Source organism: Ruditapes philippinarum, unplaced genomic scaffold (assembly GCF_026571515.1).
Source record: "Ruditapes philippinarum isolate M1 unplaced genomic scaffold, ASM2657151v2 ctg4454_1_1_1_1, whole genome shotgun sequence".
Taxonomy (NCBI): domain Eukaryota; kingdom Metazoa; phylum Mollusca; class Bivalvia; order Venerida; family Veneridae; genus Ruditapes; species Ruditapes philippinarum.
The window spans coordinates 1-26,886 of record NW_026858396.1 but is presented as its reverse complement, the minus strand read 5'-3'; the positions used below and the strand labels follow the sequence as shown (position 1 = coordinate 26,886).

The window sequence follows — 26,886 nt, the reverse complement described above, 5'->3', positions numbered from 1 at the left end:
AGGTACATGATACATGTACATCTTACTCACTGAAAGCGGTCCCTATATATAAGATAGTCTCGGCTATGTACCATGCATGTTAAATTGAAATGAAAATTTTATAAAATGTGTGTGTAAATTTATTATTTTGTTCTCAGATTCAAGAATTTGATTTCAGGATTTCACCCTTTATACTGCTATATTTTTCCCCTCAGGAAGCCACGGTGTTTAAACAAAAATCACTCTATACAAACATGTACATGTACTGTATTAATATTAACTTACAGTCAAACCTGTCTGTAGTGGCCAGTAAGGGAATTGAACTAAAAAAAAAATATGGACAGGTGACCACAACATCCAGGTTGACGTCACATGAATAAGTGTAATATGTATATTTATGTATAAAAAATGTATTAAGTACAATAAACTTTAAAAGCTTGCTTTAATATGATTTTTTTGGCAAAATGATCAGCAGCTTGTACTCATTCATTATATTTTATATATCACATATATTTATTTATTCATATTAAGATTATATTTAGTTTTGAAGCAAGTAAATAAAATTAATGTCAAAGTTCAGAAATGTTTAATGTTCAGGAGAGAAAATGTGCGAGCAGATGGATAGGGCTATTGGTAGGGCCATGGAAACATGTTTCAAATGTCCCTGGTTTGAGTCCCGATCAGGTTGCAATTTTTTCTCAACCTGTGACATTTGGTGCAGTCCAAAATTTAATGCACATTGCTCTGTTACATGAGAAAAACTTCAAGAGCTGAGAATCATGTATATCATGTTTCAGAACTGTTCCCAGTTGCACTGAGAAAATGTGAAAGCAGCAGTATATTTCAGTTGGTAGAGGGTCCAGTGTTAGACTGCATTTTTCTCACCCTATGACATGTACAGATGATGTAGCACTTGTCCACTAGTAACAATTAACAGATATTGTAAGACATGGGCACCTTTTTTGGGTGAATTTTCCTTATTTCTAGACATTTAATTATAATGTCATCAATGTTTTTTAATGTGTCGATACAGTATCCATTATTGATAGACAGAAATTTTGAGGAAAATATCAATGATACATCATTATTGTTTCTATCAATGAAATAAAATGTTGAGAAAAAAATTATACAAATAATCATGATAATACTGGGCTGAGTTGACACCTGCTTAGTTGATGCAAAGCTTATTTAACAATATAAAGGTTTCAACAAATAGAAAATAAGATAGAAAGTGGCTAGCCGTACGGCTAGACAAAAGTTCTTGCCGTATGTGGGTCATCATACATGTGAACTCTCCCACTTTTAGCGGGAGACTCCCACTTTCTGCAGCCATATTTTTAAAGATTTTTCTTAAAATAAGGGGTATATATTTTCACAAATTAAAGAAATCTCCCAATATTTGATGACAGAACTTCCTTTTTAAAAATTCTAAAATCTCCCTCTTTTTGAAGAAAAATCTCCCACTTGATCATCAAAAAAGTTCACAATTACGGGTCATATATGACACACTGTATTGTCTAGCAGTACGACTAGCCTTGCCACTTCCAAAAAGAAATCTTAGCTTCACACCCTTTGTACATATAATTAAAATTTGACATATAGAATTTAATGAAAAGCATGTTTCTTACTAGTCAAAAGTGAAAAGAACAATGAAAAACATACCATGACAGTGTGTACTTCGTCGAACAGAATACAGATATTTTCCTCTACGAATATCCCCATTTTCGCTGATCTATGTAAGTGGCAGAAATCTGTCTAATTCCCAAACTTGTTTCTCCATCACGGCATCAGCAAAATACCAAAACAAGAAACATGGCAATGCCACGAAACCAGGTTTTCAAAAATGTTGTTCTGATTCTATATAGTTTTTTTGGAAACAAAACCGCCGAATGAAAACGACTTTCATTAAAAATTGCGCTAAATTCCGAGATGGATTCAATGAGATCTTCAGGATGAAGTCAATTCAAGGTCAACATCATATAGAAATATACGCTTGCTCTAAAATTCTTCAAAAAGTTCAAATTTTTTAAAATTTTCAAGTTACAAAGTAGACATGAAATAATATATCATATCTTTTTTAAATTACCTCCAAAGATGATATGACCTTTGACTGCCAAATCAAGTTAAAATCATGTAAACAGGATTTTCAATGTTAATGTCACTGTGACCTTGACCTTGGAGCCAGCCATGCGGAACATGCGTTCTGCACGTCATCTTGATGTGGTAAACATTTGTCTGAAGTTTCATCAAAATTCTTCAAAGGGTTGAAGAGTTACAGAGCGGACAGGATTTTCAATGTTAATGTCACTGTGACCTTGACCTTGGAGCCAGCCATGCGGAACATGCGTTCTGCACGTCATCTTGATGTGGTAAACATTTGTCTGAAGTTTCATCAAAATTCTTCAAAGGGTTGAAGAGTAACAGAGCGGACACAATTTCGTTTGACGCCCGCCCGCCCATCCGCCCATCCGGATTTTCAATGTTAATGTCACTGTGACCTTGACCTTGGAGCCAGCCATGCGGAACATGCATTCTGCACGTCATCTTGATGTGGTAAACATTTGTCTGAAGTTTCATCAAAATTCTTCAAAGGGTTGAAGAGTTACAGAGCGGACAGGATTTTCAATGTTAATGTCACTGTGACCTTGACCTTGGAACCAGCCATGCGGAACATGCGTTCTGCACGTCATCTTGATGTGGTAAACATTTGTCTGAAGTTTCATCAAAATTCTTCAAAGGGTTGAAGAGTTACAGAGCGGACAGGATTTTCAATGTTAATGTCACTGTGACCTTGACCTTGGAGCCAGCCATGCGGAACATGCGTTCTGCACGTCATCTTGATGTGGTAAACATTTGTCTGAAGTTTCATCAAAATTCTTCAAAGGGTTGAAGAGTTACAGAGCGGACAGGATTTTCAATGTTAATGTCACTGTGACCTTGACCTTGGAGCCAGCCATGCGGAACATGCGTTCTGCACGTCATCTTGATGTGGTAAACATTTGTCTGAAGTTTCATCAAAATTCTTCAAAGGGTTGAAGAGTTACAGAGCGGACACAATTTCGTTTGACGCCCGCCCATCCGCCCAGCCGCCCATCCGCCCATCCGCCCGCCATACCCCAATCTAATAACCAGGATTTTCAAAATTGAAAACCTGGTTAACAATCACCAAGTTCACTAAATAAATATGTAAACCCTTGAAAACACAGAGACTTTCCCGATCATGTCTTTGCACACACAAAAGTGTCATTGTTCTGCTCAATGATACATTGTACCACTGCCTTTTGAAACGGTTTAATGGATCCATAATTGAAACGTTTTGCAAGCTTATCGAAAGTTGAATTGTTAACAGTCGCCATTTTGTTTACAAAATTTTGAGGAATTACCCGTCTATTTACAATTTTATACATACGTCATCTGTTTCAACCAATGAAAATGCGTATAAAGATTTTCGGGCGATTTGGATTTTGGAAAACTTTCATTGGTCGTTCAAAGTTCACTGTAAAGGTCAATATCATGAATCGGCGCGTTTTAAAGCAGCGGTCTGAAGTAACGGGCGTGTATTCAGTAAGCTGCGAAGGGAGCGTAACCATCGTACTGTCGCGTTTTCACCATCGTAGTTTCGTGATTTTGCGTTTTCATCATCGTACTGTCAAGTATCGCGTTTCAGATCAAACCATTCATAGGCGATGGCCCTAACGGCATTCCGGAATGCCGTTAGGGCCATCGCCTATGAATGTGTAAATCTGAAACGCGATAGTTGATAGTACGATGGTGAAAACACGAAATCACGAAACTACGATGGTGAAAACGCGATAGTACGATGATGAAAACGCGATAGTACGATGATGAAATCACGACAGTACGATGGTGAAAACGCGATAGTACGATGATGAAAACACGACAGTACGATGATGAAAACGCGATAGTACGATGATGAAAACACGACAGTACGATGTTGAAAACGTGAAATCACGAAACTACGATGGTGAAAACGCGACAGTACGATGGTGAAAACACGATAGTTTTTCGCATTTTCACCATCGTAGTTTCGTGATTTCGCGTTTTCACCATCATACTATCGCGTTTCAGATCAACACATTCATAGGAAATGGCCCTAACGGCATTCCGTAGCTAAGAGGTTATATTCAGTTGAAACTTACACTGGTGATTCTGTTAGTCTGCAATACCGACCAAACTGATATTGCATAGATGTCATCATCGACTATATAATAAAAAGCCCTGGCGCACAAATTGTTGGCCTTATTCTGTACGTAATGGTCTTGAACTGTTTAAAATATGGAAAAGTTCACGATGATTAATAAAAGAAAGAAAAGCAATCATTTAACCCCCCCACAATAAGTTTATGATGATTAATAATCAGTTGAAAACGTTGCAGGCTTTTCATGGACGGTAGTGGGTAATGCATAACTTTTGATCCCATCAGCCCCATAAGTTATTAAAAGTACCATCCGGATGTGTTCTCATATGGAGGTGGCCTTAGAACTGGAACCATCATGGAACAATTCCATTAAACGCGATCATATGCTTTCCAGGTAAAAGTTACTAATACGTTTGGTCAAGTCTGGCTATGCTAATGCTAGATATGACAAAAACGCTGCTAAGTCAATGAAATACAAGGACCGAACACGATTTTTACATAAAGATATTCAAGTTTGAAAATAAATGAGCCGCGTCACGACAAAACCAACATAATGGGTTTGCGACCAGCATGGATCCAGACCAGCCTGCGCATCCGCGCAGTCTGATCAGGATCCATGCTGTTCGCTTACAAACTCTATAACAAGTATAGAAACTGATAGCGAACAGCATGGATCCTGATTAGACTGCGCGGATGCCCAGGCTGGTCTGGATCCATGCTGGTCGCAAACCCATTATGTTGGTTTTGTCAAGACACGGCTCAAATATAAATGAAATACTGGAGAAAAAAGCACTCAGAAGTAAGACTTCTATCAAACTGTACTTACAGGTAATTGTATCATAACTCTGGAAACAGAAATTAAAACAAAAAGAAAATATTTTACAACTCAAATGATTTATTGTTCATGATTCATTTAACATATTAACATTATAAAATGATGACATAAACAGTAAACTATAACAACAATATGTAACAGGGATAACATTAAACTTTCAACTTTTGTCTCTTTTTTGTGTGCATCATGCAACTTGCAAACTGCTTAACAAACTAATAATTCAATAATTATATTTCATATGTAAAAGTGAGGGTAAATTTAAGAACATTAAATTTGATAGGTTTTTTTTCAAAACGTTTAATTTAATTCAATGGTTCATTACACAAAACACAGACAAATGTCAGTACCCTCCTAAAGTATAAAAAATGGTTTTAAATAAAATGTACTTAAAAATAGGTAAAAGAAGAATTTCTTCAAAAAAGGGAAAAATATCAAAGAATCTCCATGGAAACCAATAAAAGTAAAATAAAACCGTATGTTTCTGCAAACAAGAAAAGTTCCTGTTCAATAACACGTACAGCCAGACCATCATTCTGAGTAGCTGAATTTTTGTATGTATTTTAATAATGAATTTCCCTTTAACTTTGAATAAACTGTTCCAAGTTCAATGCATTTCAATTAATTTTAAAAATCCAGCAGGTTTAGGGGTAGATCAAGGTCTTTAAAATAGACAAAGAATTTGAAAGACCCTGATTAAATCAAAACAACAATGGACGGTGAAGTACACAAATATATACCCAGTGTTTTTTTTCTTTATATAACTACTACCCTAAAACGGTACTGTTCCCAATAGAAAATAGACATTAAAATTCCCAATTTCCAATGTTTAAATTCCCAAAATGGCTGTTCAAAATTGCCACATTAGGCCAAGTGATTTCTCTGAAATCATTTAAATACAATATTTTCATATAAATCACCACTCAATAGTTCTACCTGGACAGTGGAAGCTGTAAGCTATCTTTATTCATGATGACTAATCTTAATGGTAGCTGAAAAAATGCATGAAAAAAATCCCAATTTAATTCAAAATAACGCATTTTTTCCCCAATCATTCTGGTACTGGCACCATTCCCAAAGTAGAGAAAAAAAACGCTGATACAATATAAAAAAGATAAAGTTTTTACTTCTTTTTCATATTTACTCAGTATATTATTTTTTTGATAATACCCCTGGATGCACTCCTGTTGAAGTGATTTTTACAGACAAAAAAATTATGTCTTTTTAATTTTGATATTTTATTGTGGTAACCTTCAGATAATTTGGAATCCAAAAATATTCATTTTATTATTAAATATGATAATACATAGGAAGATCTATGCATGGTGTGTGTGTTTTTTTTTGGTTTGTTTTCTTTTGTTTTTTTTCATAAAAGATAATATAGTCAAGATAATTCAGAGAAAAAAGAAATCATCAAAACTTCAAAGAATTTTTCAAGATGTACAAGATTGGGACTTTCAAACTGTTTGTTATTGAGAAAAACCCATAATGAACCTCTATGAAATTTGCACAAAAAAAGAAGGAAAATCACTGGGCTACCTTATATAATAGTGCACCATTTACATCATTCACTAATGATTCATCTGTTAAATTATAACTAAAAAACTTGTACACCCAATCTAAATCATATATAAAATCTGTAAACACCCAGAAAATGGGATAATTGATGATGATCTTACGTATTTGCCAATTTTTCCTTCCTCTTTTTTTTTGCAATGCTTCAGTTAAACTTTAGCAAAATAAATCGAGACAGCAACAACAAAAAATTAAAAACGAAGAAAACAAAAAGAGAAATACTGGAGACAAATATATGTAGTGCAGTAATTATCAGAGTATTTACACCAAGCTGTTGAATGTTTTCTTTATATTATTGATGTTGCATAAAAGGCAGGAATGTATATTATAATCCTCTGAACAACAACAACAACAACATTGTATGTTTTTACACAATTTCACAACTGTAAAAAGCAAACAAATGCAGAATTAAAATAAAATTGGTAGATAGCATTTTTTTTTCAGAAGACCAAATGCAAAATCATAATTGTGACTATCAACATACCTTCCAATACAATGTATTTTAAAATTCTCTTGTAAGTTCTGAAGTTCTTTTACTTTATCTAAAATTGACTTATTCAATTATTCGAAATAAATTGGTAAAATAACACATGTAAGAAATTAATTAAATTTGTATGTTAGAAGTGATAGTAATGGTTTTCTCTTTGCAAAAAAAATCTACATATATGTTAATTTTTCCAAATTCAGAACATAAGTGGCAGGAAATAATATGTTTCAGTGACAGGTTTTATGTCAACATTACATTTGTGAAAGAAAATACCTAACAACAAAAATCACAAATCCTGGACATTGTAACCGGAAGCACAGAAATTGATCACATCTAACTGGTACTTGCCAAATTTAATGACCAAGCAGTTCAGAATCTCAAACCCCTCCCCCCTCATACACACCACAGTTAGAAAATTTAAAAAAAAATGGCCAGTTAATCATGCTTGGGAAATTAGCTTTTATGCCCATTATCCAATGAACAAGTTTGTTGATGCATAAATATTACACTGAAAGTATTGTTTACCTTGCTAAATTCATGAAATGAACTTGAACTGCTTTAAATTTTCTAAGTTGTCCATTATTCCAATATCAAAATGTTATACTGCAAAATCATTATTATTTGTGGGGCACTGGTTTTTGTGGATGGTCAATCACCCAATTTAAGATGCAACGAAATCTCTTTTCATCTGCTATTATTTTGCATCACATTATTTACATTTTACCTTTTGGTAAAATAGACAGTCTATGAATTTAATAAGCCACGAAAATGTAGTTTATGACAAAACCACATAATATAATGCCCACATAATTAAGTGAATTCACAGTAATTAACATCTAAGTAACAATCCCTCCAATAAAGAGTTTGATCAAATGCATCACTACTGTTGATAAAGCACTTAAAACTTGCCCAGTTTCCATTTTGTATCAGTCCATTATCAAGATAAAAATCAAGTTATTTAGCCACTACTGCCTAAAAAATAAATTTACTTAGCCATTTGAGCCTAAAAAATAGTTACTTAGCCATAAAGGCCTAAAAAATAAAGTTACTTTGCCATTAGAGCCTAAAAATTAATTTACTTTGCCATTAGAGCCTAAAAAATAAATTTACTTTGCCCTAAGAGCCTTAAAAATAAATTTACTTAGCTATTAGAGCCTAAAAAATAAAGTTACTTTGTCATTAGAGCCTAAAAAATAAATTTACTTTGCCATTTTAGCCTAAAAAATAAATTGACTTTGCCATGAGAGCCTAAAAAATAAAGTTATTTGCCATAAGAGCCTAAAAAATAAATTGACTTTGCCGATAGAGCCTAGAAAATAAATTTACTTTGCCATAAGAGCCTAAAAAATAGATTTACTTTGCCTTTAAAGCCTAAAAAATAAATTTACTTTTCCATGAGAGCCTAAAAAATAATGTTATTTTGCCATTAGAGCCTAGAAAATAAATTTAAGTTGCCATTAAAGCCTAAAAAATAGATTTACTTTGCCATTAGAGCCTAAAAAATAAATTTACTTTGCCATTATAGCCTAAAAATAATGTTATTTTGCCATTAGAGCCTAAAAAATAAAGTTATTTAGCCATAAAAGCCTAGAAAATAAATTAACTGTGCCATTAGAGCCTAAAAAATAGATTTACTTTGCCATTAGAGCCTAAAAAATAAAGTTACTTTGCCATGACAGCCTAAAATATAAAGTTATTTTGCCATTAGAGCCTAAAATTAAATTGACTTTGCTGTTAGAGCCTAAAAAATAAAGTTACTTTGCCATTGGAGCCTAAAAAATAAAGTTATTTAGCCATAAGAGCCTAGAAAATAAATTTACTTTGCCATTAGAGCCTAAAAAATAAATTTACTTTGCCATTAGAGCCTAAAAATAAAGTTATTTTGCCATTAGAGCCTAAAAAATAAATTTACTTTGCCATTAGAGCCTAAAAAATAAAGTTACTTTGCCATTAGAGCCTAAAAAATAGATTTATTTTGCCATTAGAACCTAAAAAATAAATTAACTTAGCCATTAGAGCCTAAAAATAGTTATTTTGCCATTAGAGCCATAAGATACTTATTTTGCCAATAGAGCCTAAAAACCACATTGTTACAAAAATCAATATGAAGTCAAGCACTGTAACAAGATAGTATATGACGATTCTTTCATCACATCTGCGGAACAATTTGACTCATTTGCTCGCTGTCTTCTAGTCTTTCACTGGAATCTCTTGAAAAATCCTGCAATCATTGTAATAATGTATAATATTACATTGTTTTTTTCTTCTTCCTTAAATGCAAGTTTATTGATGACAGTGGAAAACTTCATAAGAAAGTTCCAAAGTGAAAGTATATTTGTAAAAAGGAATTTTGTATAAAAAGAATTCACTATTTCGGTGTTAGCTTGGTGAAAATAACATCTTATAATATTTACACAAATAAATCATATTTGTAGGGTCCATTTAAGATTTAAAGCTGCGAAACAAACTCAAGAATTATACATAACCACACAAAAATATTAACATATACCAGTACAGTATAAGTTTATGTTCATCTACATCAAGATTACATGTACATGCATACTGAGATAGGTGACTCTGGAGATAAGACAGCTTCCTATATAATATGTATCTTTAATCTAAGAATTGTCTGAATCTTAAAGAATGAATTGCTGATAAGAAAAAGTAGATGTCAATGAAAAAAGAAGAAAACAATACCCCTTTCATAACATCATTTGGATAAAACACGCCCAGGTCTTCGTAGCCCTCGATATACTGAAACTCGTAATTTTTGTGTATCTCATCTGACAGGTCAAGAACGAGGCTCGGTACTTCCTGACTATCATCCTGATACTGTATGTTGTCAATGGCTGCAAATAGTATACAAAATAACGTACAAGATGTAAAAGATTTATTTTTTCTGCTATATATCAATAAAATACTACTTTTAACAATGAGATATGACCAGTATTACTTGCTGGGTATCACTCATTTTTGAGAAATCTTAATTAAACTATGTACAAAGCGTATAAACAACCTTTTAAACATCTTTTTAAATGTCATCCTGTTATTGCAAGAAAGGTTCAGGTTAAAATATAAAGGGTCCCTGAAGAAAGGTGCAGTGATTAGATAAGTAACACCTGCTTGCATTGTGGCTTGCATGACATGGTACAGTGATTTTGTTTATCTACTGTGATTGAGAAACTTGCTTATTCTTTTAAATGGCAAGATAGCTCAAAGTTAAGAAAAATTGCTCAATTATATTTTCCTAAAGTGAGGGTTATTGTATATGTCAGTTCATCTATTTCTGGACCAAGTCATAGTAATGGTCCTATAGGTCAGCTGACAGATTAAAATTTTATCCTATACAATCAATGAAAAAACATCAAGTCAGCACATACAGTTGACAAAGTGCATGATGGAGACAGGTTTTATTGTGAAGTATTTTTACCCATGTCTTTATAGCTTTACTACCATTGTGTAATGATTTAAGAATCAGTAATGTCACCATTTCATACAAAAAGTAACAAATAGACGTAGGAGTTGTCTTTTTCAAGACCTGCTTGTTAAAGGCCTTAATCACGTGTAAATGTTTGCCTACGCATTGTGTTTATTAGGTAGATAATCAGTCACATAGATTATGGTGTTGTTGAATAAATAAAGAGATATGGAGAATAATTTGTCTAATCCCTAAATGCTTTATCATCATACAGTAAGCAATATGAATGTAGTGCATATACTTGTATCAGTTAGACTCTTTATTCTCGGAAGGTTCTGAGCCAATTCCTTAAAGTACATGTACACTGTATATTATATGCCTTGATGGATTTTTTTCCCTTATTCTGTATCTTACCCAAATGCAGCAACAAATGTCTTGTGCCATATGACATTGTATATACATTATTGGCTGGACGATAAAAAAAATAAATTATAAAAATGTATAATTAACTGAAAGTCAGCTACTATAATCATACTGACTAAGGAGTTTTTAGGTGCCTAAGATTTTAATATATAAGAAAATATAAAGTGTATTCAAACCTGTATGTTCCTGGTGTAGAGGTTTCAGGTCAATACCAAGCAGATCTGCTGACAGGTCAATAGAATCATCTGACTGATCAAGGGAAGCAATCCTGGCGTAACGTGCACGATCCTCTGGTTCAAGATTATCCCACATATCAGCAATGGTTAAAGCCTTCTCGGAGGAACTGCAGCCAGGATCCATTAGTGCTGCATTGTGCTTGTGGAATAGAAGATAACTGAAAAGGGGAGGTAACAGAGTCAAGACAATGAAAATTGTTTAATTGCAATTGTCTCCCTTCTGTAGCAATTTTTTTTTAATAGGTGCATTACAAAATGCGCTACCATAAACTAACAAATTACAGTTTTTTATGAAGGGCTTTACTTCAATAATTTGTTAGAATCAAAAGGCACTTGTTAACATCTACTGACCTTCATCTTCGGCCCAATTATCTGTGACATACTAGCTTTTAGGAATACAAATATGAAATTATTTGAATTTCAAACAACAATAGCAACTCTTCAGTTTTTTTAAACAAACAACAACAAGGGGGACAATTTATCAAAAATCTTGATTGCAGCTATCTTACCCATCAAACTCCAGACAACTTTTATCTGTGGTAGGTACAGCTTGATCCTTGCTGCATCCATAGTCTCTGCAAATCAGAGAAATATCGTGTTTGAACAATTTGTAATTTAAAGGAACTCCATTGAGGTTTTACGACATGAAGGAACTGCAATTTTTTTAGACAATTATTTTTTAAGTCATGTGCGCCATTTGATGCAGGTTTTGGCTAATAACTTGTGTGCAAAATTTCTGAACAGCACTCACTCTGATTTCTCAGAATAATGTTTAGACCCAATGTTTATTGTGCAAAATGACCCAAAAATGAATAGCATTGCAACACTTGAAAGACACTCTAAGAATCATACTAAAAATTGATTTTGTTGGTAATTAATGTATTTTAATTGTAAGATAATTTAAATTTGGACTGTTCTAAATTCAAAGATTGGCAAATCAATTATGGTACACAAAGTCCAATATTTAAAGGATAACATGTTATTTAATTATTGAAGTCTGAAGATATTGCAGACTGATCACTTGTCTATGGAATCAAGTCTTTATACAGTCTGATAAAATTCTCTACTGAAACTAGTTCCCATTCAGCACTATGGTACCAGACTATGGGAACAAGAATTCTAGCAAGGGAACCAACATCCTGGTAGTCTGACAAGTCATTGTCAGCTACGTTGTCATGTACAGCCACTAAGTTTTAGCATTGTGATAAACAAGAGCCGGTTGAACCGGGTGATGCTCCCCGACTAGGATTTGGACACAGAAAAGTATATCTTTTGTAGTTTCAGAGTTATGTCTCAGACAAAGTTTAATAAAGTGTGATAATTCCAATCTTAGACAATGCAGAGTTACTGTTATTTGCACTGCACTTCTACTCAATTAGATCTATCTACCGACTAGCACGACACGTTGTCTAAATATGTTGATCATTTCTATGAAAACGTTGTAAAATCCGACTTCAAATAACCAAGTTATGGGCCGGACACAATTTTGCTTCAAGGTCATGCTGTGACCTTGACCTTCAAGGTAGCGACCCAAATGTTGCGCGCGACACATCGTCTCAATATGGTGATCATTTCTGTGAAAAAGTTGTAAAATCAAACTTCAAATAACGAAGTTACGGGCCACGGGCCGGACATGATTTTGCTTCAAGGTCATGCTGTGACCTTGACCTTTAAGGTAGCAACTCGAATGTTGCACGTGACACGCGTCTCAATAATTATGGTGATCATTTCTGTGAAAAAGTTGTAAAATCCAACTTCAAATAACCAAGTTATAGGCCTGACATGATTTTGCTGCAAGGTCATGCTGTGACCTTGACCTTGAAGGTAGAGACCCAAATTTGAGCGCGACACGTTGTCTCAATATGGTGATCATTTCTGTGAAAACGTTGTAAAATCCGACTTCAAATAACTAAGTTATGGGCCCAACACGATTTTGCTTCAAGGTCATGCTGTGACCTTGACCTTCATAGTAGCGACCAAAATATTGCGTGCGACAAATCGTCTCAATATGGTGATCATTTCTGTGAAATAGTTGTAAAATCCAACTTCAAATAACGATGATGTAGGCGGGACACGATTTTGCTGCAAGGTCATGCTGTGACCTTGACCTTCAAGGTAGCAACCAAAATGTTGTGCGCGACACGCCGTCTCAATATGGTGATCATTTCTGTGAAATAGTTGTAAAATCCGACTTCAAATAACAAAGTTATGGGCCGGACACGAATTCGGGATGTACGTACGTACTGACAGACTGACGGACGACCCGACGACTATATGCTCCCCCGAAATTTTTCGGGGAATATTATAAATGTTGTTAGAGTAACAATGAACAGTTTCATTTTCAAAGGACAGGCATGTCTTTTATACTTATCTAATTAGTAACATATAAAAGTTTACCTATCAAGTCTTCTACGGACCTTCATCTGTGAGGCACTACTCTTACCACTGTCACAACTAACCTCGTAACTAATAAAAATATAAAATATTTGTTTTTGAAATTATGAATCTAAATGGATAACCTTTTTCAATGATGTAAAGATTAAGCTTGTTTTTTTGCAGCATTCTTTTTCTGTATACAATAACCATCCTAAATTCAGTTTCCTTGACGTCATATGAAGAGTTGCTAAGAGATTGTTTTAGGTATTAATTCAGATACTCATACAGGACCATTTACAGGTGAGTCAGAGTCAAGTTGATTTGAGTCATATTGAGGCCTGTTAAAGGAATATAACATTATGACATTTTCAAGAAGTCCCTTCCCTGATTGTATAGGAAATATAAGAAATGTGTGACATTTAGAGAAGCTGACAATACTTACTAAACAACATCAGTGTTGTAAACATACTAGATTTATTATGAAATTTTTGTTTTCTGAAAGGCAAATTATCACCTTTCCGTGGAAGTGATATCTTCTGGTATCTGTTTGTGAGATTGATAAGCAACCTATTTGTTTCATAATGGATATATAAGATTACCATTGCCATGATACCAAACAATATCTCTATACCATTCTATTTGTGTATTCTTAGTAAGCACACTTACTCTATTTCAGAGATGATTTCTTTGTCATTTTCTTCTTCCCCCATTGAAGGTCTATAAAATAAAAGAAAAGTCAAACCATAAAATAATTACCGGTAACATTCATGTAAATATTTCTTATTTGAGTTTCATAGTCTGAACAATACATGAATACAATAAATCAGGGCTGCCAACAGCAAATTGCAAAATCAGAGGAAAATACGCCGGGGGCCCAGGGGGCAAAGCCCCCAGAAGCTCCTGGATTCTGATGATTTGGTATGCCCTAAAATCAATTTCCTGGACTCTAAATTTGACTTCCTTGGTTGCCTTTAAAGCCATTCAGAGACACTTTAGTTGGACTTCAGGTTTTCAACTTTGAACTTTGAACTTTTATTATCAAATTCTAGGCCTCTGAGAGGCATCAGAACACAACATATTAAACATGAACAAATGACGTAATACAAATTTGCTATATAACATGAACAAATGACATGATACAAATTTGCTATGACTAGATAAACAGAAAATTATCATATCAGACTAAATTTGAGAAATATCAGACAAAATTTGAGCAATATCAGACACTGAGCCATTTCTAACACATAGGAAAATTTGCTATATAACATGAACAAATGACCTGATACAAATTTGCTGTGACTAGATAAACAGAAAATTATCATATCAGACTAAATTTGAGCAATATCAGACAAAATTTGAGCAATATCAGACACTGAGCCATTTCTAACACATAGGTGATAAAAATACATGTTAGCCTTAAGAAACATAATATTATACTACACAATACTATTTACTATCAAAATGTATACATATATTACACAACCTCGTTTATCATTTGAAAACATGCATTACTTTCCTGCAATAAACAGCAAGTTTAACAAGCTCGTTTTTGTCTGTACTATTCATTAGCAATGAATATTTCAAAGTATTAGGATTACTAGTATATCTTACTGAAATATATTTACGACGCTCCTGCTTAAAAAAGTCACACACAAACAGGTAATGAAATTCATCCCCTAAAGAGTTTGTATTACATAAATGACATGTTCTTTCATCTCTCGGGATACCAAAGAATCTCCCCTTTTCTATAGGTAATCTATGGTTCGTACATCTGAACTTTAAAATAGCATTAGACAAATGGTAAGGCAAAGTATCTAGATAATTTTCAAAAACAAAGGAATCTTTGTACATTCTGTAATTAAGGCTTTTACTGGACTCAGTCACAAAACTATGCCATTGTTGTAAATATTGATCTCTCAATCTAGTTTTAACAATGTTCTTGAACAATTGCTGTGAAGAAGGTATATTATACATCCAGTAATTTGACATGCCCAGAGAGTCCAATAAATTGTGTACATAATTGATCCAAGGTAGTTTTACATTGTTATCATCACTATACAACTTATAAGAAACATTATACAATATATGACATATTTTTTCAGGTTTAGCATTTAAAATTCTATTCCAGTAACATAAAATATGAGCCTTAACATGAATAGACAAAGGTAGCACCCCTAGTTCACCATATAGCATACAATTAGGAGTGCTTTGTTTTAACCGAAGAATAAGTTTATAGAATTTTAACTGAAATTGATCTATCAAGTCTAAATTTTCAATTCCCCACACTTCACTTCCATATAACAAAATGGGTGCTACCATTGTATCAAACAAATGTATTTGCATACTAATAGGCAGGTTCAGCCTTCTAGACTTTACTATTACAGAGAACATTGCTTTTCTAGCTTGTTGTAACAAGTATTCTTTTGTTTTAGTAAATTTACCATTATACGAGAACTTTACGCCAAGATATGAAAAAGAGTCGACTACTTCTAACATATTACCTTCAAAAATGAAATTAGGAGCATTACGAATACCACGTACATTTTTACAAAATACAACAATTTTAGTTTTTGCAGGATTAACTTGGAGACTCCACATATTACAGTAACTACTCATTGCATCAAGTGCCTTTTGCAATTCATCTGCAGTTTCAGCAAAAATTACAGTGTCATCAGCATAAAGTAGTATGTACAATTTAAAATAAACCTCAACATCGAAGTTACTCAGAGTATCATTTACTACTGAAGATAATGAAACTAGACCATTATAATGTTGTGACAAAAACTGGCTTAAATCATTCAAAAACAAAGAAAATAGAACAGGCGAAAGATTTTCACCTTGCCTAACACCTGTATGACTTGTGAAAAAATCTGACATTTTACTAAAGGAGTTCACCTGAACACAAGATTTAGCTTTTTTATACATATCATATATTATTTTTATACATTTACCATCAACATTATTACTTAACAATTTTTGCCAGAGTGCAGTTCTATTAATGCTATCAAAGGCTTTCCTGTAGTCAATAAATGAACAATACAGTTTTTTACCTTTAGACAAATACAGATCAATTAACATTTTTAAGGAAAAGATGTGATCTGTTGTACTATAATTCTTTCTGAATCCAGCTTGCTCTTCACACAATATATTATTATTCTCTAAAAAATTATTGAGTCTAGTATTAAGAACATTCGTAAAAAGTTTACCAAAACAGCTCAAAATTGTAATACCACGATAATTGTCTGGATCAGAAACATCACCTTTATTCTTATATATTGGCAAAATAATACCCTTACTCCATACTTCAGGAAATATTCCCGAGTCTAAAATGATGTTAAACAAATAGCAAAAAATTTCATACATATTATCTGGCGGTCTCACTAAAAAGCGTCCCGAAGAAATTTAGCGTCCCGAAGCGTCCTGAAGCGTCCCGAAGCATTATTGTTAATTTAAACAGTCAGAAGGGTTATATTTATTGTAAATAATGTATATTATTATGTATTGAGTTATTTATGGTAGAAAAAAATAATCTTACTTATCATTTTTTCTATTTATATAAAAAAAACTAATATACCTTCGACTCAAGTTCACTTGCTCAAAAACCACCGTATACCGACAAAGCGTCCGGAAGGTTTAATGTTTATCTGAACCAAAATTATTTTGAAATACTTCGTAATTTTAGTTAATGACATAGAAATGTAAGTAACAATAGCGAGAAAAATGTTTTCCATACATAAAATCATCTTTATAGCGCCCGAAATCGTACATCTATCCACGCAAAGTTCAAGTTGCTAACTGACTAACATAGCGTCCCGAAACGTATTCATGGTTTCTATTTTTATCTAAGCAAAGATAAATCGTAATTAAGTTCTTTTATGATACGTGTAAGTCACATTAAAAAGGAAATAAACATTTCATCCACAAAATATTATTTTACAGCACGAAAACTGACGTTTCCCATGGTGCGCTAACAAAGCGTCCCGAAGAATTTAGCGTCCCGAAATGTCAAGAAGCGTCCCGAAGCATTAATCTTAATTTAAACAGTCAGAATGGTTATATTTATTGTAAATAATGTATATTATTATGTATTGAGGTATTTATAGTAGAAAAAAATAATCTTACTTATCATTTATTTCTATTTATATAAAAAAACAAACATACCTTCGACTCAAGTTCACTTGCTCAAAAACCACCGTATACCGACAAAGCGTCCGGAAGGTTTAATGTTTATCTGAACCAAAATTATTTTGAAATACTTCGTAATTTTAGTTAATGAAATAGTAATGTAAGTAACAATAGCGAGAAAAATGTTTTCCATACATAAAATCATCTTTATAGCGCCTGAAATCGTACATCTATCCACGCATAGTTCAAGTTGCTAACTGACTAACATAGCGTCCCGAAACGTATTCATGGTTTCTATTTTTATCTAAGCAAAGATAAATCGTAATTAAGTTCTTTTATGATACGTGTAAGTGACATTAAAAAGGAAATAAACATTTCATCCACAAAATATTATTTTACAGCGCGAAAACTGACGTTTCCCTAGGTGCGCTAACAAAGCGTCCCGAAGAATTTAGCGTCCTGAAATGTCATGAAGCGTCCCGAAGCATTAATCTTTATTTAAACAGTCAGAATGGTTATATTTATTGTAAATAATGTATATTATTATGTATTGAGGTATTTATAGTAGAAAAAAATAATCTTACTTATCATTTTTTTCTATTTATATAAAAAAACCAACATACCTTAGACTCAAGTTCACTTGCTCAAAAACCACCGTATACCGACAAAGCGTCCGGAAGGTTTAATGTTTATCTGAACCAAAATTATTTTGAAATACTTCGTAATTTTAGTTAATGAAATAGTAATGTAAGTAACAATAGCGAGAAAAATGTTTCGCATACATAAAATCATCTTTATAGCGCCTGAAATCGTACGTCTATCCACGCATAGTTCAAGTTGCTAACTGACTAACATAGCGTCCCGAAACGTATTCATGGTTTTTATTTTTATCTAAGCAAAGATAAATCGTAATTAAGTTCTTTTATGATACGTGTAAGTGACATTAAAAAGGAAATAAACATTTCATCCACAAAATATTATTTTACAGCGCGAAAACTGACGTTTCCCTAGGTGCGCTAACAAAGCGTCCCGAAGAATTTAGCGTCCCGAAATGTCATGAAGCGTCCCGAAGCATTAATCTTTATTTAAACAGTCAGAATGGTTATATTTTATTGTAAATAATGTATATTATTATGTATTGAGGTATTTATGGTAGAAAAAAAATAATCTTACTTATCATTTTTTCTATTTTATATAAAAAAAACATTCATACCTTAGACTCAAGTTCACTTGCTAAAAAACCACGTATACGACAAAGCGTCCGGAAGGTTTAATGTTTATCTGAACCAAAATCATTTTGAAATACTTCGTAATTTTGGTTAATGAAATAGTAATGTAAGTAACAATAGCGAGAAAAATGTTTTTCCATACATAAAATTATCTTTATAGCGCCCGAAACCGTACGTCTATCCACGCATAGTTCAAGTTGCTAACTGGCTAACATAGCGTCCCAAACGTCTTCATGGTATTTTTTTATCTAAGCAAAGATAAATCGTGTTTTTTTGTTTTATGTTATGTGTCAGTGACATAAAGAAGGAAATAAACTTTTCATCCACAAAATATATACAGCAGCACAAAAAACTGACGTTTCCCATGTTTGCGCTAACAAAGCGTCCCGAACAAAATTTAGCGTCCCGAATCAGTTTCAGCTTTCAACATCGATATAATTAAAAGAAATCACTATCAATTTAAATATTTTTTTTTCTAGATGATATTATTCAGGAAGACAGTTCTTCTCTATCAAATATTATTTGATATCCAGAAGATTAAAGTAGACATGGACGTGCGCAGTTGATGACACACTCTCATATTCCTAAAATTAGGAAGCGTCCGGAAGATGTTATTGTAATCCAAAAAAAGTTGATATTGTAATAAATTGTATATAGCCGAATACAATCATTATCAAGTAACATTTGTTTTTATGGATAATATTAATCGGTTCACGTTAGCCATGTCGCGCTAACAAAACGATAGGAAAAAAACCCTGACAGTATTTGAAATAAATGGTACTTATTGAAATCATTGTTTTTTTCTAAATTGTACCGATCATGACATTATGTATTATCCATAAGAAGGTTATATATTTCTATAACACTTATGTACATGTATGTAAAAGCAAAATGTTAATGTTTGTATTTATAAATATTTCATGGAATGCACGGGCTGGCAGTGTCATTTTTCCGGTTTGTATGTACTGTAGGTAATTATACATTTAGGTGCACGAGCACTGTTCTATTTATAATCTATAATTATTGATTTGTGATTCATTGTCTCGTTCCTTATGTTGATTATTGTGTTCATTTCATTGCAATCCTAATATCATTTTGTCAAGTTAATAAATAATATACATGACATCCCACCTAACAAGACTATTATCATTATGATTTGTTTAAATTGTCTATATTTTAATTATTGTATTTCTAATTTTTTTAAGCCGTAAACGGAGTGAAAAGATTGTAATCTATCGATAGAGGAAATTAACCGCAATCGCTATGGATACCGCACTCCATCCACCCCCCGTTGTGTACGCATTACTGAAGAGTCCAGATAACTGCCTTTCCTAGTTTATTGAAGTGTATAATCCGGACATTCGTTCGTAAACTGTGAATAAGTTATATAATAGTTTTTAGACATTTTTGTCTATAATAACAGTACATATTTGTTGTTTTCTGTGATATCTTAACCCTAGAAAATGTAAAATTTCAAAATCGTATTGATTAATTTTTAAAACTTTTTTTTTTATTTTTATTTTCAGGTCTATATCACAGTAGATATGTAAAAATAATAAAATAGTGTATATTACACGGGCAAAATCATGAAATTGTGAATACCTGAAATAGTATGTAAGTATTGGTAAGTATTACAATAAGTATTATAAACAGGTAATTACCGATTTTTTGAATTAATACAAGGAAATATACATTTCTTCTGTTTCTGTATATTCATTACTTAATGTATGATGCACTGATAGAAAAACGGAAATTCATTGGTAAGGTTATATTCCGATTGATTTATATTGACAACTGAGGTAATTTCTTTCGAGACATGTGTGTGGCCCTTAAAAAAGGCCTTTTGTTGTCTTTAAAAGGACAGTTTTCAGCCATTCGCGTATGTTTTACACAGCACGCGTTGTAATCTGGCCCTGAATTTTTTTTGCCCGTTTGTGTTAAGATGGACCTTGTCTGTGTGGTAGTCCTTACAGTATTTAATGTCATTGAATCGAATTAAATATTCTTGGAATTTTTTCGCCAGCCTTTTATTAATGTATTTAATTTGCCCGGTGGTGTTCAATCAAATGTAACAAAAGTAGCCATTGCCGAGTATTTAGGTAATTTTCCGCTGGACGATTTATGCAGCCATGGTAACTCTAAAAAAACTAAACAAGAATACGTTTAGACGTCGCCTGAAACAAAAAATAAAATAATGTCAGAAAAAATTTGTAACAAACCCGTGAACAAATATTTTTCAGATAATTTTCCAGTCCGATCATGCTCCTCGTGATTCTAAAATGGTTCATAATATGAAGTCAAATTTAGCAAAAAAGCAAAATCCAGATAGCAAACAGAACACCGCAGACGGCATTCAAAGTGTAAGTATCTATGAATTCACTCTCTCATCCATTTCTAAAAGAGGTCGTTCAGGGGCCAGGTAAACCACCAAATGTGATATTATACACGGATACTCAATTGTTGCACTTTAAAAAAGCTTGTAAGAATTCTGTTGTTGGAATAGACAAACATTTAACTTAGGTCCTTGTTATGTTAACAAGTTTTGTTTATCAAGATAAAAACTTGATTAGAAAAAGCAAAGACACGTCTCCTATTCTGTTAGGCCCTATATATCTTCATTGGGACGGGTCATTCTTAACATACCAACGGTTCTTCAGCCACGTCTCAGCTGTGTTAAATACCTCTATTTCAGAAACTGAGTTAGGACTTAATGATTTTGTCATTGGCACGGATGAAGAAAAGGCATTAGTTAATGCTGTCAAATCTAGCTTTCCGACCTCAAGAATAACGCTTTGTACGCGACATTTAGAAGAAAATTTAAAAAGGCATCTTAAAAATAAAATTGGCGTGAATGAAAAATACAGTAAAGAAATTGTCGAAAATATTTTCGGTACAAATGGACTTTCAGCAGTAGATACTACTGTTGACTTTGAAACAAAATCGACAGAAATTCGCGAAAAATATGAGGAAACCGTTGGCACGTATCTTTCCGATAAACTTATCCCGACCTTAAAAGAATATATTTATGAACCAAGGAAATCAAACAATGTCCCTATCAATTGGAAAAACAATAATTGCGAATCTATGAATCACGTACTTAAACTAAATCAAAATTGGACTCCACAAAAAATGCCAAATTTGATAGAAAAATTACATTCGGAAATTAAGTTTACAAGAGGCATTAATTAAAGGCGCACTTTACGGTCACGGGGACTACGAACTGGCGCCGTGCGCCTCCTTCTTTAAGAATTTCATTAGCAGCCTGGCAATCCAAAACAGAAGAGCAGAAAACTCACTTATTAGAGAAATTTATAAAAAAATTTGGTGGTAAAAAAAAAACAATTCCGTACAATAAAATCTTCAGACTCTAATTTGATCATTCCAAAAACAAATGCTACCGCCAAAAAAGCCAGGTCAAAAGAAACGAATAAGAAACGCTAAGACACATTCGGGTCAAAAGATGTGCGTACGCAGTGAATAATTGATACAGACCCGTAGGTTTGGCACAAATAAAAAAAAGTATTAAAAGAAAATAAATAATTAAAATAGAGTTAAATTATCCTTACCCCATCAGCGGTGAGCTTATGTCGTTGCTTTAGCATTGATACAGACCGGTAAGGTTTGGCACTGGATGATGGGGCGAAACAATTAAAAAACTTTATAACATTTTAACTATTAGGCTATTATATATAAATTTTAACTATTTTGCTATTAAAATATAAATTTTAGGACTATATAATAACTAAATAAATTTAAACTGTATATTCATTAAAATTACAAGTGGGTCAATAAATTGATAAAAGTCTAATTCTTAAAAGTAAATTAACAAAAAAAAAAAAAAAAAAAAAAAAAAAAAAGGGCCATGTAAGAGTTCCTCCACGTGGTGTGGCCTGGATACAGATGAGCATATGAAAACATATATTAAACATCTGTAACTGAACGCTCTTAAAACGATTATATTAACTGCGAGTCAGTAAATATAATCTCCTATACTGGACGCTAACTTTCTTCCGGGCGCTTTGTTAGAGCGACATGAAATTACACGGGTAAACGTCAGTTGTATAAATAGAAAAAAAAGATAAGTAAGATTATTTTTTCTACCACAAATACCTCAATACATAATAATATACATTATTTACAATAAATATAACCATTCTGACTGTTTAAATAAAGATTAATGCTTCGGGACGCTTCATGACATTTCGGGACGCTAAATTCTTCGGGACGCTTTGTTAGCGCACCATGGGAAAAATCAGTTTTCGCGCTGTAAAATAATATTTTGTGGATGAAATGTTTATTCCCCTTTTAATGTCACTTACACGTATCATAAAAGAACTTAATTACGATTTATCTTTGCTTAGATAAAAAATAAAAAACCATGATTACGTTTCGGGACGCTATGTTTAGTCAGTTAGCAACTTGAACTATGCGTGGATAGATGTACGATTTCGGGCGCGTATATAAAGATAATTTTATGTATGGAAAACATTTTTCTCGCTATTGTTACTTACATTACTATTTCATTAACCAAAATTACGAAGTATTTCAAAATAATTTTGGTTCAGATAAACATTAAACCTTCCGGACGCTTTGTCGGTATACGGTGGTTTTTGAGCAAGTGAACTTGAGCCGAAGGTATGTTTTGTTTTTTATATAAATAGAAAAAAATGATAAGTAAGATTCTTTTTTTCTACCATAAATACCTCAATACATAATAATATACATTATTTACAATAAATATAACCCTTCTGACTGTTTAAATTAAAAGATTAATGGCTTCGGGACGCTTCATGACATTTCGGGGACCGCTAAATTCTTCGGGACGCTTTGTTAGCGCACCATGGGAACGTCAGTTTTCGTGCTGTAAAATAATATTTTTGTGGATGAAATGTTTATTTCCTTCTTTATGTCACTTACACATTTCGTAAAAAGAAATTAATTACGATTTATATTTGCTTAGATAAAAATTAAAACCATGATTACGTTTCGGGACGCTATGTTAGTCAGTTAGCAACTTGAACTGATGCGTGGATAGATGTACGATTTCGGGCGCGCTTATAAAGATTATTTTTATGTATGGAAAACATTTTTCTTTATTATTTTTACTTACATAACTATTTCATTAACTAAAAATTACGAAGTATTTCAAAATAATTTTGGTTTAGATAAACATTAAACCTTCCCGGACGCTTTGTCGGTATAAAACGTCGTGGTTTTTGAGCAAGTGAACTGGAGTCGAAGGTTGTTAGTTTTTTTTTATATAAATAGAAAAAATGATAAGTAAGAATATTTTTTTCTACCATAAATACCTCAGTACATAATAATATAGCTCATTTACAATAAATATAACCCTTCTGGGCTGTTTAAATTAACAAGTAATGCTTCGGGACGCTTCGGGACGCTTCGGGACGCCTAAAATCCTTCGGGACGCTTTTTAGTGAGACCCTTATCTGGTGCATATTTCAAATACTCGTTTAACACATCATCAAATGAAGATGAAGCTTTGTTGTTTTTAAGTAAACGAATGGTTCTTCTAATTTCCTCTACTGTAAAAGGTTTGTCTAAATCTATATTATTCGCAGATACATTTGAAACATTGAAATCATCTGGTGCGTCATTCGCTATATTTTCATTCAACTTACTAAAATGTTCATGGAACGCTTCAGTGGCAATATTATTAACAATTTCTTTTTTATTGTACTGTATTTGTTTAACATGCTCCAATAAGCCTTTGGGTCTTTGTTTTTCAGCCCTTTAATTTTGTCAACAATTGCCCTCTGAAAATTCCTTAACTTTTTATTAAGTCATCAGCCCTCAAAACAAATATCCGACATTTTGACAACAGACAAGAGCCACAATGTAAACTGTAATTTGATTGGTTATTCTAAAATAGAATGCCGGAAAAGACTCGATTTGACCAATGAGAAAAGCGCTTACAGACATACCATAGGCGGCTAGTGTAACGATAAAAGCTGAAGCGTGCCGCTTTTTGGGTACTGTATAAAATATGACGAATGAATTTATTGTCTTTGTCGAATTTACATCGATCTCAAAAATGACCAAGGAGCTCACGAAATCCGCGGATTTCCGCAAATCCGCGGAAAATCGGCAGCCCTGTAAATGTTGGCCCTGACAGGCACATTCTAAATTAAGGTACCGGGTAGTCTTTCCCGCCAAATATTTTTAACATCAGCCAATATCAAAACAGTTACATGTATTTCCGACTTTTTTTTTCAAAATCTTGGGCATTAGATTATGTACAATCACTCATTCTTTATCGCTATGCACTAAATTGTGGTTATTAACGGTTAAAAATTATTGAATACAGAAAAATGTGAAAAATAAATTTCTGGAAATGACCAATTTATTATGATATTGGCCTCTGGTGGGAAAGCATTACAGTAAGACTATTTTTAAAAATGATCTTTTTGGAGAGAAATTTTGACTTGAAATTTCAAACTTTGTTTACACTCAGTGATAACATTGTTAACATACAATAAAAAATATAACAAGAGCCGGTTGAACCGGGTGATGCTCCCTGAATAGGTTTTGGACACAGGAAGGTATACCTCTAGTAGTGTCTGAGTTATGTCACAGACAAAGTTCAAAGTGTAAAAACAACGCAAATGTTGCGCACGACACATTGGCTCAATATGGTGATCATTTCTGTGAAATAGTTGTAAAATCCTACTTATAATAACAGTTATGGGCCGGACATGATTTTGCTGCAAGGTCATGCTGTGACCTTGACCTTCAAGGTAGCGAACCAAATGTTGCACGCGACACTTTGTCTCAATATGGTGATCATTTATGTGAAATAGTTTTAAAATCCGACTTCAAATAATGAAGTTATGGACCGGACACAATTTTGCTGCAAGGTCATGCTGTGACCTTGACCTTCAAGGTAGTGACCCAAATGTTGCACGCGACATGTTGTCTCAATATGGTGATAATTTCTGTGAAATAGATTTAAAATCCGACTTCAAATAACAAAGTTATGGGCCGAACAATTTATTTTATTTTCTTTGAAATTAAATGAAAAAGATATTTTCAACATATTTCAGAGGTGATTTTAACATATTTTCTACAGTAAATGATCTTGAACTTTATATAAATTTCAAAGGTTGTGAAAATATAATATAATGTTGAATACTTGTTAGAGAAGCTTTTCTCAAGGTCGATGCTATCAATGGACTCTGTACACAGTAGACTGGCCACGTCCTCATCATCTGTCAGTTCTAGATAGTCCACACCTGTGAAACTTGTACCTGGTGTCTAAAAATAGCACAATAAAGTATGAGTACCAGTAACTACTTTTTTAATGCTGGTGGCAAATCTGCCTTATGCTACCAGTATAAAGTTTCTGAAAGCCTTCATATCTGTGCCACCATGAACTTATTTTGTTTGCCACTCATTTGTCTCAAACAAGACCCAGTGAGTGTCGGCGGACCACACACTTAACTTTTCTTAGTACTTGATTGTAAATAAAAGCAACATAGAAAAGAGAAGCATAATTGTGCAAAAGTGTTTAGCAGACTTACCATCCAAATTTCATAGCTATGATCTATATACATCTTACCTCTGGTATTGACAAACACCCAAGTGGTGAGCCAATAGTTGATTTAGCAGGTGTCCCTGGAAATGTCATCATAGGGTCTCCACTATTGAGGCCAAATGGCAGTTTGACAGGTGTGAAGCCACTTGGAACATGACTGGATGCTAGCGAACGGTTTTCGTAAGACGATGCTTTAGTCAATTTCAGGCTAGACCAGTTTGATGATGATTTGAAATCTTGATCAGAGGTCCTGGAGCATGGTTGTACCGAAGAATTGACGACAGATCTTAACCTCTGAGAGAAAGTCTCATCTGAACCATTTAAGGAGGAGTTTACACAAGTCTGGGTTGATGTATGCAATGTTTGCAAACTTGGTTGAGTTAAGCTCTTGTTGGACAGTAATAAGCCTGGTTTTGCCTTGGTACTGGTGTGCAGACATGGGTGACTGGTTATTGAATGGCAGCTGTTAAAATGGAAAAAAAATGGAAAAAA

General features: G+C 33.2%; 1 protein-coding gene across 1 annotated transcript; it reads right to left on the bottom strand.

Moving 5' to 3' along the window:
* Positions 1-5,013: 5,013 nt before the first annotated feature.
* LOC132753065 (uncharacterized) lies at positions 5,014-26,835 on the bottom strand (the record flags this gene model as incomplete). Its single annotated transcript, XM_060743478.1, is given in 8 exon segments — positions 5,014-9,253; positions 9,730-9,881; positions 11,050-11,267; positions 11,619-11,684; positions 13,507-13,575; positions 14,152-14,202; positions 25,993-26,114; positions 26,419-26,835. Coding segments are annotated over 8 exon segments (1,167 nt in total), but the record flags the coding sequence as incomplete, so codon positions are not given.
* Between the last annotated feature and the right edge of the window lie 51 nt (positions 26,836-26,886).